At 35.7% G+C, this 14714-nt stretch overlaps 1 protein-coding gene across 2 annotated transcripts in view; it reads left to right on the plus strand.

Annotated features, from left to right (window-relative positions):
- Nucleotides 1–14714, plus strand: part of FANCC (FA complementation group C) — a 76421-nt gene that overhangs the window by 20405 nt on the left and 41302 nt on the right. For both annotated transcript variants that reach the window (XM_053931924.1, XM_053931925.1), the window contains exon 4: nucleotides 2242–2336. In XM_053931924.1, the coding sequence (XP_053787899.1) occupies nucleotides 2242–2336 (95 nt within the window). The remainder of the gene's footprint in view (nucleotides 1–2241; nucleotides 2337–14714) is intronic.

The raw sequence follows: 14714 nt of genomic DNA on the forward strand, positions 1-14714 counted from the left end.
ACCGGCTACTTCAGTTATGGGAGGCTACTTCAGTTTTGGTCAAAAAGTAATTTTTTGAACTAGGAAAATCTGAAGTTATACAAGTTCCTTATTTTTTGGAAACTTTTGATTTATCTATGAGACCAGCATAGGTTGGTTTCACTGAGGATGAAGTTTGAATCTATCTATGTTAATCTGTGTAAACTTATTATGCTGGCAAAGTGTGCCATCTCAGTTTATCTAGGCTTTGTTTTCATCATTTTAGCTTTCATCATACTGACTTGCATTTCTGACAGGCAGCAATACATGCAAAGTGCTTTATAGTATGCAGCAAGTCATCATGTTTAACAAAAAAATTTCTCATCCAGAAATTTATTCAAGCAGTTACATGTATTTCTTCACCTCTTTTCTTAATTTTTTAAGTTAAAAGAAAACCAAAATTTAAATAAAATTACTTATTGATGTATTGTGGACGTACACTATAAACTGTATGAGTCAAAAGGAGAAATATTTGAACTATATATATGTTTGAGATAAGAGGTTTGGAGATGATGTCTTCTTCCCTTTTTTATATAATCGAAGGGTATGTCAAAAACCAGACTTTGTAATCAGGCAGTGTTTAGTATTAGTAATTAATAATGTTTAAAATCTTTATTTTCCAATAAGGAATTTGCTATGATTTAGTCATTTAAGTAAATAAACCACTCATTATTTTTTCCTCCCAGATAATGTCATAGTAGGGTTTAGATGAAAGGTGTTTTTGAAGGAGATAGTTGTCTACTAGTGCTGATATCTGAATGCCAGTTGGATATAATCAGAGTTTAAGAACTTCTGCTGAGCAGTATGCAAGATGCGTCCTTTAACTTCAGAATTACATAGAAAAAACATAGAAAATTAACCTTGTAAAAATCCATATTATAACAAGTCCCCAAACAGACAATGGCAGAGTTCTGTGAACTGTGGTGGCTTAAAAGTGTATGCATGGGAAACCATGTCTGTTGCAGAGATGTTAGTCAGTGGGAGGTCAGTAATGGCCTCCAGGCTTGTTGGACATTTATTGAGGAATACTGGTTTAAATCAGTGTTAACGTCTCTGGTCACCTGGTGAAAATACAGGCATTACTTTATGGACCTTTTATTTTTTCCTCAGGCTTTCTCAACAAAACACTCCTAAATAATACTGTGTATTGCATCCTGGATAAGAAATACACAGAAAACAAAAGAATTTACTTGTTCAGCTTGATAATCAAATTGTCTTATAATATAATGTCTAAAACTGATAGTATTGATTATTTGTATTATTTTTAACAAGAAGCTTATTGCTTACTAAGTAAACATTTTATCCGAACTACATCCAGTTTTCAGAATTTTCATTTCAATCACACAGTTTTGTTCTGACATTAAATTCACTGTAGAATATCTTATTATGTTCCAAGGAACATTAGGAAAAAAGCCACCAAAGCCTATTGAAAACAAAGTTGTGGGAAATAATCATGAGTTAAATGGCTCTTCAGCTGCTTACTTCAGATAATCAGCTCCTCTATAACGTCTGTTCATCTGAGCAGTGAAAGTTGTGCTCATTTTATAGTAGATTCTTAAAGAAGGGAACTAATTTCAAACACTGGGTTAGAATTAAGTAAAACCCAATCTGATCCTTAATAGAGAATTGGAATAGGATTTTTTTGCATCTTCATTTAGCTATTCTGCTGTCTGCAGAAATGGCATATTCCTGAGGCATGGAGACTTTCTATATTTTTACAGAGAACTTGGCAATTTATATTCTAGTTATGAATGATTTCATACTTCACATACTTATTAGTTTTTCATAACTGAGCATACTTGGGTTGTGCAAGCTTTACACACAATGTAATAAACTATTTTACTACTGTAGACTGTTGTCTGTTATTAATGATATTATTTACTGAGTTGAAAGTTCCTTGAATATAGCTTCAGGTATTATTTATGTGAATAAATTGCTAGGTCTTGCAAGTTTCTTAAGATCATTTAACTATTGTATAGATTCTGAACACTTTGGTACTTTTTAAACTGCTGTTGAAGGAAATGATTACACAAGATGTATATAGTGATTAACATTAAGTGTGTGGTATGAATCTGGTAGAATAGAAGCAGAATGAACTGAGGCTGATATTTAGGGCCTCAATTTTGTGGATGAATAGGGATTGTTGTGTGTAATTCTGTCTGTGTTTTATTTGGGGTTTTCTTTTCCCTCTGAGTGTATCTTTATTTGCTTTTTTCTCTACAGATGAAAGCCAGAAGACTCTGATGTGGTGCTTATGCTGTCTGTACAGCAGTGAACCACAGAATGCTGTGGAACTGAAGGCCAACAGCTGGATACGGGTAAGTGAATGAATCTTTCCCAGGACTGCTTTGAATTAAACTGATGATTTAAAGGTGCTACATCTATAACATAGACACGCTGTCATTCTGTCATTTAAGAAACTGCTCCAAACACAATTTGCATACATATTGTGTTGAATATATTATTCTAATTATAACACAGTCAGTGTTAGTCTTAACTCTTAAAAGGATTAAGTATTTTACATTTGATAGTTCTGATGCTCTTAACCTCCTAGATTCATCAGGTCTAGTAACCTTGAATTATGAGCATCAACCTCAAATCAGAAAGGAAGCAAGTGTTGCTATTAAAAATGAAGAACCTTTCAGTTAGGATAAAATAAATAACCTGGAAAATGTCATTGTTTGTTTAGAAAGCAACTTACATTTCTTCTGTTTTTTTATTCTTTTTTGGTTTTGTTTAATCTCCTGCCTATGAAGAATTTAATTGTATCCAAACTTTCTTCAGACAGTCAGAGAGGGAAGAGGCAGTGCTTGTGTGTGGATTTATATTTAGTGAATTAAAGAATAATGAATATCTAACTTTAGTCCCAAAATTAGGGTTTTGCATGGCACATCTGTTCATATTTTACATATTTCCACATTGAATTAACAAAGCACATTAGCATGTCAATAGCATGCAGCACATTGATGCTTAATATTTTACATTGCTGACTAATTTGAGGGTGCAGTTCTGTTGTGTCCTTCCTTTTTCCATGGCTCCATATAAAAATATGGTAGAAAATATAAAGGGAATTGTTAATATGATTTTTAAAATCTTTTAGTCCTCACAACTTGTGAGAATGTAGCAGCCTCATCAATATTTATGTACAGCTCTGCTAAAGCTGAAGATACTTCTAGATTTCTGTAGGTAGATAATTTCTTCCTTACTGGTTTATTTTGTATGTCATATTATCTAGGTATGCATGTAATACTACGATGTACGAATTACTATAAAATAATTCATGATGATTATGATGATGCACATTTTTATATTAGTAAACAACTATTGTTGATACAAATGCAGTAGTCTTAGAAATATGTTCTCACCATCTTTTAGGTGGCCTTGGGTGCCGTATATACCTGTTTAGTGGGCTGTACCACCTAACATGAAAATTTGAGCAATTTAATACTAAGTAAAATCACCCTTATTTTTTTCCTGTCTTTAATGTTTTTCAGGAGGCTTTTACTGAGGTTAGTATACTTTTAATTCAAAGTGTGGCAGTGCTTGAATACCAAAGTAAATTGACCAAGAAAAAAACAACCCTCTGCCTTTTCAAATGTAGTCTTGCTGATTCTTTGTATTCTTTGTAATGAAATAGGAGAGGCACAGTAGTATGCAGTTAGTTACTAAATAGAGCAAAATTTGTCCATTTTGCTTTTTAGTAGCATAGCATATACATATGCATTAATGAGCCATGTTAATAACATGTGTGTTAATAATGTTAAGTGGTGGGGGAGAGTTGTACCCAGACAATCTACTACAGACAGCAAAAAAAACCTCAATTGTCTTAATCTACAACTTCTGACTCATCTGATTCATGTAACTGAATTGATGCTGATATAAGAAAAAATATCAGGTAAGCAGGAACAAATAGTTGGCGATGGATGGAGGTGGGGCTGCTGATTTTGTCTTATATTGAAACTAACATGTCAAGTATTTGATTCAAACGGCCCTGTAATCTGGAGAAATTCTTCCACCTCTGTGTGTTTCAATCACCCGTAATAGCCACTGTGACTTTTTGGGTTAACTTAAAGGTTAGAGAAAGAGGGCGTGAAGGAATTCAAAACACAAACATGTCTTACTAGCTACTTTCATTATTCAGCACTTACCTGGTTGTCTAAAGTGACTGTAGTACCATATGAGAATACGGTTAGGATTAAAATAAAGGGTATTTTTAACTTGCTTTCTGTAATTAGTAGAATTTCTTCTCAGTTTTTTAGTGCCCAGTGGGTGTCATCACAAAACTTTTTGAAGAAAGTGGTTTTATTTACCTTTCCTGATCATCACTGTCATTCCAGTCACCAGCAATTGTGATACAATAAGGACTATCATGCTTGTTTTTACAGAAGAACCTAAACGTAATGTTTTGCTACTCTTGAGGGTTTTCTTTTGCCATCTGTGATAATGATTTATATTTTTAAAAAACAAACAAAATGCAAAGTTGTGTCTAATTAGAAATCTACATTATTTGGTCAAGTTAGTGTTGAATCTCTTCTTCCCTTTGCTTTAATAGCTATGTACATTAACTATGAAATTACACCTTGCTTTTTTTGTTGGTGGCAGGTGTGAGTTCCTGAGGGGTACTGGGGCCTTTCAGTGCATCTTTAGATAAGGTCATTGATAGGAGGGCTGATCTCAAGTCTTTTGTTTTTAGCTACTAAATTGCATTTTCAAAGTTGCAAAAAATGCATTTAATCTTGAATGTATTTAATGCTAGGGTTACTTTTTAACTTCTCTGCCATTGTTGTAGAAAAGCTGTGTTGTTTTTAATGGCAAGAAGGGTAGCTACCCACTTGAAATGCATTATTACTACAAATCTCAAACTAAGAGTATGCAGGTCGGTAAGTCCTTTAAAAGAATAAAATGTGAAAAGAAATTTAGTGACATTTAATTAAAGTGTGCAATGTAGACTGTTTCTAGGATTAGATGCTACTTAAAAATGGTAGATATTTTTTGCTTTGTTTATGACTCTGAGCCTTAGTGTTGGAATCCAGGTTACATAGGTCCTTTATAAAGCCAAGTACAGCACAGGAAGCCAAGATACATGCTGCCACAGATTTCTCACTAATAAAAACTATCATGTCCTGGTGAAACCAGTCTCTAAGAAAGTTTTTTTTAGTTTATCCTGCTGGCCTTCTCTGAGCAGAGATTTTTGGAGCTGTGAAGTACATATGATTTTAAGATAGACTTCTCTGTGGTGTGGCTAGAACAGCTTCCTTTCACTGCACATTACTCTTGTAATCACATTGCTGCAAATGAGAGCTTTTCTGAAGCAAGTTTCCTTTTTATTAGCTTGGCCACACCTTCTTCTCTGCTCTCCATTTATGAGCTGTATTTATGAATTGTTTATGTCTCTGGAATTTATTTCCTATACTGCTTTTAGTGTATTGTGTTGGAAGGCCATACATATTTATGAGAGTGTTACAGTCCATCTCTTTTCACATGAGGTGAACCAGAAAGTTAATATATTTTTTAAATTTTGCTCTTCTTTTTCTTTTCCAATTTATTTTTTCAGTGCTTTACTATCCCTCAAACAAATACAAAGGAACAAGACAGTATATACATAAAAGCATAAACATAGGAGTGGAAGACCTCTAAGGTTTGCCCTATGTTTTTAGAAGTGTTTTTTTTTTGGCTTGGCCGAATTTACCTTTCTGAAAATGTATAGTTCTTTTGCAAATCTGTATCCTGTGTGTGACCGTGTCTATCCCCATCTTTCTTATGAGCCCCCTTTAAATACTTGTAGGCTGCAGTAAGGTGTTAAGACCTTAAAATAAGACAATTGTATTTGCTGCTTTTATGGGTCTGTTTTATGGGTAGAAGCTTATGTTGTAGGATATATGGCTTACATGTATTTGCTAAAATATAGTATGCTGAATACGTGAGGCAGAGTTTGAAACTGGACACTGTTGTTTGTAGAACATAGTAATGACAACATTGTTGCCTATTATGACAGCTGTTTACTAACTTAGAAACAGTGGTTTATATTTTTGTCGACCAGTAGATGGCATTCTTCCTATTACATACAGGTATGCAAACATTCATTTTATATTAATATGTACCCAGTTTTCTATTTCACAGCATTCTAAGAAATACACTTCCAAGGAAAGATGAACATTTATTTTAATTGTAGTCTCAAGTTTAGAAGCCACCTTCCCTGCTGCCCTTATCATGTGGCATTGTTTTGACTCTTAGTTTCTAATGTTGATTGCAGTAGTGAGAATTCTGTGTTAAGATTCCTGACCTTTTTGGCAACAGTTCAGGATCCTCACTAATAAGAAAATTAATTTCATTATCTTCTTTGCTATATTCACAGTGCATTCAGTTGATCTGAGTTTTTTATTTTTCTGCCCATAATTTTTCCACAGATGTGGAAGAATTCTGTCTGTATTGTCACTTGTTTTGATAGTGGCTGATTCTTGATGTTTAAGAGGGTTTTTAGCACTTAGAGCTTTCTATCCAAGGATCTGTTATATTAAAGAGTATATGTGAACAGTTTACGTATGAACACTTCGAACCTTGGTTCTGAAGTACTTACAATGAAAAATTCACCATGCAAATAGCTTGAGTAAAAAGAAGCATAAAGAAATGGCTATTCCTTTTCTCTCACTTCCTCCTTCTCTCACTGTTATAAAATTACAAGTAGTATTCTGAAGAGCACAGATTTTTCTGTATTTCCACTCTTTTGTTTTTCCTTATTGCACGGTTTCCTAGTAACTAATTTGTATTATTTAAGGACAAACTAACCAATCTATTCTGAGTATTTGTAGTATCTCTCATCATATTTCTTGGTTTGCTGCTCCCATGTTTTAATTCATTCTGTTACCTTTTTTTTTAATTGTTGCTGCTGCTTTCATGAGTTTATTTTCTGTGGTTGTGAGACTTTCCCCACAGTGCCAGGTACAACAAATCACGCATTCTTCTGTGTGTGGTCTCTCGTTAGGAGCCAGCCTTCCTCAGTGCATCAGCACAGGCGCGGTCCGCTGCGAGACCCGGCCGCTCGGATCCAGGAGAGGGCGATCTCTGCCCTAAGTGCCCACCGCTGTGTCCTGCACGCATCCCTGCCTGCACAGGGGTGTAACTTAGGTGCTGTTAGGGATTAACCCAGTGTAATGTTATTGTGGCATTTTCCAGGTGTTCCCTGCATGTGTTTTGATAAAAAGGCAGTATTGTATGGTGGGTTGCTGATAATTTGTTAAACTTGACGTAGAACGGCCTGGGTTGGAAAAGTCCCACTAGACCACGTTGTTCGAAGCTCCATCCAGCTTGAAAACTTCCAGGGTTGGGACATCCACAGCTTGTCTGGTAAACCTGTGCCAGTGCTTTACTACCCTCACAGTTAAGAATTTCTTCTTAATATCAAATCTAAGCCTACTCTGTTTTAGTTTATATCCCTTTCCCCTTGTCCTGTCACCACATGCTCTCATAAAAAGTCTCTCCATCTTTCTTGTAGGCGCCCTTCAGTTGCTGGAAGGCTACAATTATGTCACCCCAAAGCCTTCTTTTCTCCAGGCTCATCCCAATTCTCTCAACCTTTCCTCACAGGAGAGGTGCCCCCATCCCTCTGATCATCTTGGTGTCCCTCCTCTGGACTCTGTCCAGCAGGTCCATGTCCCTCCTGTGTTGAGGACCCCAGGCTGGATGGAGTGTTCCAGGTGGAGTCTCATCAGAGCAGAGGGTGAAAATAAAAACTGGGAATTAGCTCTTGTACATATACATTATCTTCAGCTGTTCTGTGTTTCAAAGGTTTTCCTTTCTTAGTTAAAACTAAGAGCAATCATTAAATAAACATGTCTCATAAAAAATAACAGTTTCCATATTTCCTGCTGCTAATGGTTGCCTGTTCTGGAGGCTTTTCTGAACACACAAGAGATTCTGAGTAATTACAGGCTAGTGATCCCTTTTGTCATATTGTGTTGTTTATGTTTGGAGTTTTTTTAGGTTATTCCTATAATTCATGATCGGTTAAAGCCTTGAAGCACTGGAGCAATGTATTTTTAGAAATTTTATTGTTATGCTATGCAATTATGAATGTTTTTAACATTCATGAAAATTTTAATCCAATTTTTAATCTCACATAGGCTTATATCCTATGGACAGGGTGGGAAATGCAGATTTTAATGTCATTTCTAAGTTGATAAGCCATCAGAATTGGATCCAACAAACGCCAGTCTTAAAAACTTAAAGGCTGACTCACAGCCAAGAGATCATAGTGTAAATTAGAATTTGGAACAAGTGGTGAGCTACATGTTAGCAGATACAGACTAAAGTTCTGATTGGTTGTATTTATCAAGCACCAATTGGACAATTAGAGCCAAAAGAAAACAAAAAAGGTTATGTCAGTCAAATCAAAAGCATTGAAAAATTGAACACTCGTTTTGTCAGGGCCACTTATCAAAGCAAATTTGACAGAGACGGAGAAAGAAGGTAAACTGAAAGGGCATGCAGATACAAAAATATGTGATGAAACTGCCAGAAGCTGCGACAGTGGACCAAAAAAAAATCTTCCAATTCAGTAGAGTAGTAGTCAAAGTGCAGAACAAACCTGAAGAGGTCCATATATTCTGTGACTCTTTCCTGAAGGCCATCTGTTCTGTAGAATAACAGGTAATATACAAATTTTTGTATACAATTTTTGTATACAATATACAATTTTTGGCAATATACAGAGCCAACCCAACACAAACGAAAGATTACTCATTTAAATATATAAGAAGAGACTATGTGATAATAACACAAAAAGGGAAGTTTCTGGCTGGTGCCAGATATTAGCTTTCTATAACATTGGGCTTGCTCTTAGAAAAACAGTTGCAGTTCAGCCCTCACCATAGGGAAAACTGCATATAAATAAGTGCATATAGTCAGAAGCTCCAAGTAATTTTTGAAAGAAGCAGAATTCCTGAGCTGAGTGAAACAAGCACAAAGGGGCTTGCACAGGCATAACATACCTGTGGAGAAGAGTAGAGCAAGACAGGTTGTACTAAGAATATCATGCATGTGGATGCACTGTATAAAAAATCTTCTGAATATCCTTCATCAAGTGGCCTGAAACATCCTTATGTTATGTACTGTTGTGCAAAACTCCTCAAGAAGCAATCTGTGCAGATCTTGAAAGGTTTTCAAACCAGAATGGAATAAAAAATTCATGAAATTGAATCCTCAGTTTTGGTGACCATCTCTGCAAAAAAACCCAGAGGCTGCAGTCATGTCAGTTAAAATGGGAGAATGGTGCTATTTGTGCCATGGGCCTAACAGAAGCAAGAGTAAGAAATCCTAGTCTTCCACTGACCTCATTCATGCAGTAAAATGCTTGTGCATTTTTTTTTTTGTGAAAATAGAGCTTCATCTTACATAATAATAATAAACCAATTGTGGCCAAAAGGTCTGTAAATAAATTCAGAAATGAAACACTTTTCAGATCTTAATTATCGCATTTACAAAGGTAAATTCAGACCCCCAACAGAATTGCCGTTGGCTGGAAAATTCAGTAAGCATTTGGAAAAAATTCAGTGAGGCAAAATGTAGATCAGCTCTTAATCCATGTAAGATCTGAGGGTATTCAATAGAGAGGCTAATTGGCAAGACTTAGTAGTGACACCTAGTGAAATTGAGTATTGAGACCGTTGTATTTCAGAGACAGTTGAGCGTAACTCAGTGACACTGCCGCAGTTGGTGTGAAGATAGGCTGCTCCACAGGGGAAGGTGAGCCAGGAGCTGTAGGTGAGGAGAAGGCAGGTTAGCTGTGCCTTGACACAGAAATGGCATAGTTACACAAGTAGAGCAGAGCAAGTCCAGTGGCAAACACCAGGTCAGCTGTGAGTCCAGTAATTGCCACACCAGGTCCTCAGTGACGAGGCAGGCCCAAGATTTAGCATGGCCAGGGGTCAGGCTCCAGGGCAGCAAGATGTATGGCCTGCACAGGCACGGCTGCAGCGTAGCTCAGGCAAGGACCAAATGCCTTGAAAGTGTCCCTGCTCATGGTGGGTGGGCTGGAATTAGATAATCTTCAAGGTCCCCTTCCAACCCAAACCATTCTGTGATGTTGTGTAGGATGTACACAGAATTGGAATTACAATATTCTCTTCTTAGGTAAAGAATGTTGATTTGATTTTGGGGCCAATATACTTGCAACCTTTCAAACTTATTACCCACTATTTTTATTTGTATGCACACTTTGTCAGATGGTTAGGAAACCATTAGAAATTGTTAGGAAAGGACATATGTTAAAAGTAATCCAAACATAATGTAAAGAGCTTTTCTTTTTCTATAAGGTATTCTTTTAATAATTAACTCTTTATAGAAGAAATTCTTCAAGTTCACATTTTTCTAGGAGACAGGAAGTTAAGGTAACATGAAGAAAATATGTAGTGCCCAAATTAGAGTGAACCTCAATATCTTCCTTTAGTTTGCTTTTTCTTATGTTAGGAAGAGCCTAAATCACTTGTGAATTGTCATTGTGTGGGGGAAATGGGCCCCAAGATCATCTGATGGAAGATATATTAAAATAATGTTGGATTTATAATAAAGGATGTCTCTATGAGATAAGAATACAACTTTAATGACATATATGGGTAATGTGTCTATGAAAAGGCTTATGAGTTGCTAGAGGACATACTGAGAAACATATTTTTTTCCTTCTAATCTAGACAACTTTGAAAGAAGGAGATTAAGAGCTGAACAGAGATATCTGAGTTAAAATTATGAACATACTTCACCTGCTATTTATTACTGAGAAAGTTAAAGGAGAAAGAATCTGTGCCATAGAGTATAGGTTTTAGCGGGGTTATTACAATACAGCATTATCAAACTTTTTTGATGTCATTTCCCCTCTCTAAAAGGAAAACAACTTTAGTAGTATTTGGACTAAGACAAATAACTACTTGTTTTGGACTATTTCTTACCTTTGTAATAATATCACTGCAGTATTTTACTGTGATAAGACACAAAATAATCAGAAGGGAATGTCAGTGTAAGAGGGATGGGAAGGTGTGGAGCTGGGGATCTGGTTTTCCCTAGCAATTGTAGGGAGAGGGACGTCTGTGTTCCAGGAGGCATGCATCCAAGACACAAATGGAAAATGTTAAGTCTCCTGGAGGCCAAAGTAGTTCAAAGTTACTTAATCACTTTCTGAGACTCACTTTTGTGGTTTTACGGATCTTAAGGCTTTTTTGGTATGTTTGGAAAAGCATTGTCATTTCTCCTCTAACCTGTGCAAATAATCATCAGGAGCTTTGATCACTGCAGAGATCATAGTGTGTTCTTTCAGATGAAAGACATCTGATGATGATTAAAGTATGTATCTTGTTTATACTTTTTCTCTTAATTTTTTCAGTGTTTTTCACTGGTCCTTCAGGAGTCTTTGTAGCAGTTTTCCTCAATCACTATATATGGAATTTACCTTTGCCTTCCATCAACAGCTTATATGTAAGAGGGTCTAAAGAGATTTCCTCAAAGTGGTCTGGAGTGCTTGGAGATAAATGGGCTTTTACTCAGTCCTTGATTGTTTTCATTCAGCCTTGATTGTGATGTATTCTTTTTCTCTCTTTTACTAGGTGGTGGCATGCTGGTTAGTGTAATACCTCATAGTTACAGCCAGTAGACAGTCTGTGCTTTTCACAGGAGCATTTGCAGCCAACTCCTGGCAAAATTGTTGAGATGGTACAAGCTGCCTGTACCATTTGTTAGAGAAGAGTGTAATAACAGCTATGTGCTTTGCATAGTAGTGTTGTACTGCTTGATTTTGTGTGATAAAACACCAAACAAAGTCAAGAGAATGCACGTAGTATAAGTTTTGAACTACTTTACCACTTAATGTGGAGATCAGAATTCAAAATAAAATTTCTGCTTGGAGAACTGCTACTTATTCTGGTATTTAGGGCTTATTTTGTTATTGTCAAGGTTGCTGTTGCTATTAAATATTAAATATTCTTATAGAGGAAGGGAGCCATTATAATCATCGTAATATATAATCATCAGAAATGTTCAGTGTATGTAATAACAAAGTGACAGATATATTGTGATATATTAGTGTTTTTTAGATACATGTCTTATTTAGAATTTACACAGTTTTTGTGCTTCAAAGATCTAACACAACAACTTAGCTCATTATAAAGAGGTGGGGTGAATAGGTGGTGTCAGACTATATCTTTAGGTAGTTACATTAAAGTGAGTATTTCAGTGGTAGATCTGCTCTCTCTATGTCACTGGCTATCCTGTAAAGCAAAATGTTTTCATAAACTTTAGAGAGAAGTATTTAAAGTATCCAGTTTTCAACCCATTTCTGCACATTAAAAATAACTTGCTATTCAGGTTCAATGGTTTTCTTGTTGGACAGTGCTTACACTGGGGTCTTGCCACAACAGATGCAATAGATTATAAGAAGACGGCGAGTATAATAATTACAGCATGGAACAGACTGCTGGCAGATACAACAACGTAGCATTCTCTTTAATCATAGTGCTTCCCATAGTGTGGGTGGCCACAGGCTGCAAACATTTCAGTCAATCCCTTCTCCACGGAGCAGTGGTTGTAAAACAGAGCTGAAGTAAACAGCATTCCACAGACCATTAAGAGGTTTTAATTTTGAAAAAATATAGCTTCCCTTCACCCTTCCTTTTGGCTGCTTGCTTCTGTCAGCTGTTACCAACCAAATCAGTTCTGCTTGAACTAAATAGTATATAATGTACTATCTATGGGCTCTTTAAAAAGTTTGTTGTGCTCTATTGCAGCTTTTGTTATTAAAATACATATTACTTTAAAACCTGAATGTTTTGTTGGTTTCTGCAGCAAGAAATAACCTCTGGCTTTACATTAAATGCTGTATTATGTTTAATTTAAAAGCTTTTCATCTTTTTTTCATTCTCCTGATTTTTTTTTCCTTCAGTGCCCAGTGTGGTTTTGCTGTTTCTGTAAAATGCTATATTGTCTCTCGAGCCATTAGCACAATACCTTTTCTCCAACCAAAATGAAGGGAAATTTCTCTTGTTTTTTAACCTTGTGGCCAGTTTACTCCTTTGGAAGTTAATTTCTCCTCCTTGATGTTTGACATATAGTCATCTGGAATCTGATTTTCAGGGAGTAGGTTTAAGCAGCTAAACTTGATGTAATGAAAATAGTTACACAGCATTCACAGGCCTTTTCTGGAGTATGTAAATCAGTTGCAGTTGAGGACAGATCATTAAATTTTATTTTTTAAGTGCATGTGCATGAAAGGATATATTTTGATAGATGAGTTTTTACATTGTAATTAGCCATATGTGGAATCAAGGATGTAAATGAGCTTTAAAGAAATGTCTTAAGTATCGTAACAGATAGTTCAAAGTGAATTTTCTTTTGAATCAAAACAGAGGACAAAAGACCTACATGAAACATAGGCACATGTTTAAGATCTGACATAATTAATTAAATCCTAATGACTTAATGAACTCTCAATGTGATAAGAAATTTTTAAAATTTTAAATTACTAGTTAAAATTTAATTTTAAGAATCAAGTTGGCTTGCTTTGCAGTGTGTCCCAAGGGAGTAAAGAGCGATTCAGGCACTTTTCTCTGTCCTTTGTGTGATTAATTTGTGTCCTAGATACCAAGGACTTTATCCTGTTGAAGTGAGTGCACTTCCTAAGGTATACACACCTTAGGACACCCACATCTCATAGCAGTATTTGCTAGAAATTTGACATATCTGCCTCTTAAACTTGCTAATGTACAGTTCTATTAAAGGTTAAAGACCCCAAGGTTCTTAGGTATGGTTAGGTATGGGTGAGGGGAAATACTGCAATGAAAATGGGAATTGACTGATGAATTAAAGATGAGTAATTGATACAGTGATAAGTATATATATTCTAGATTTCTAGCAGAATATGTTCTAAAACAATTAATTCATAAAGGACATGAGGGTGATAAAAGATGTTAAACTTATTTATAGAAGAAGATACTGGGGCTGGATCTTTTTAACATAGAAAACATTTTAGAATGAAGATATCTTCACATACAGCACATAAACTATTTCTAATGCTTATTATCTTGAAGTTTTACTGAATTCACTGTCAGGATTTTCTTTTTTCTGTTGTTCTTTCACTTTTGTAAAGTCAGCCAGAGGGAGTTCTTGGTAATTTGGAACATTTTGAAGATTATACATCTAGATAGTCTTTTCACTAGCTCTTCTGAGAATCAGCATTTTAAGCTGATTTGGACCTTCTCTGGTCACCTGTAGACAGTTACATTGGTTGGATGTAAGAGAATTTGCAATATTTTAAAATTTGAAAGCATTACCATAGTCTTCTGGTTAAAAATAGAATGGTATGAATGGGCTGGGAAAAAACAGACCTCTCTTCTTCAAACATAATTCTTTAACAATGCCAAGCTAACATGATTATAAAGGATTTCTCAGCTTCTGGGCCAAAATAAACATAGGCTAAGTATGTCAAAGAACAAAATGAGAAACCAAGAATTCTGCTTTCCTGCAAGGCTGCTTGAGCTGTAACAGCAAGTGTCACAAATTGCTAGCCAGCTGACATTTCTCAGAGCACTTTAGTTGTGCCAGGTGGCTCTAGTAAAGAATAATGGTTTGTTACTGAGACACAAAAAGAGGTCTCTATTTGAAGAAACTCTACTGGCATTAGCTATTTTTGCTCAATCTAACTGTGACCAGCAGTTGTT

This window comes from Vidua chalybeata, chromosome Z, assembly GCF_026979565.1.
Source record: "Vidua chalybeata isolate OUT-0048 chromosome Z, bVidCha1 merged haplotype, whole genome shotgun sequence".
In the NCBI taxonomy this organism is placed as follows: domain Eukaryota; kingdom Metazoa; phylum Chordata; class Aves; order Passeriformes; family Viduidae; genus Vidua; species Vidua chalybeata.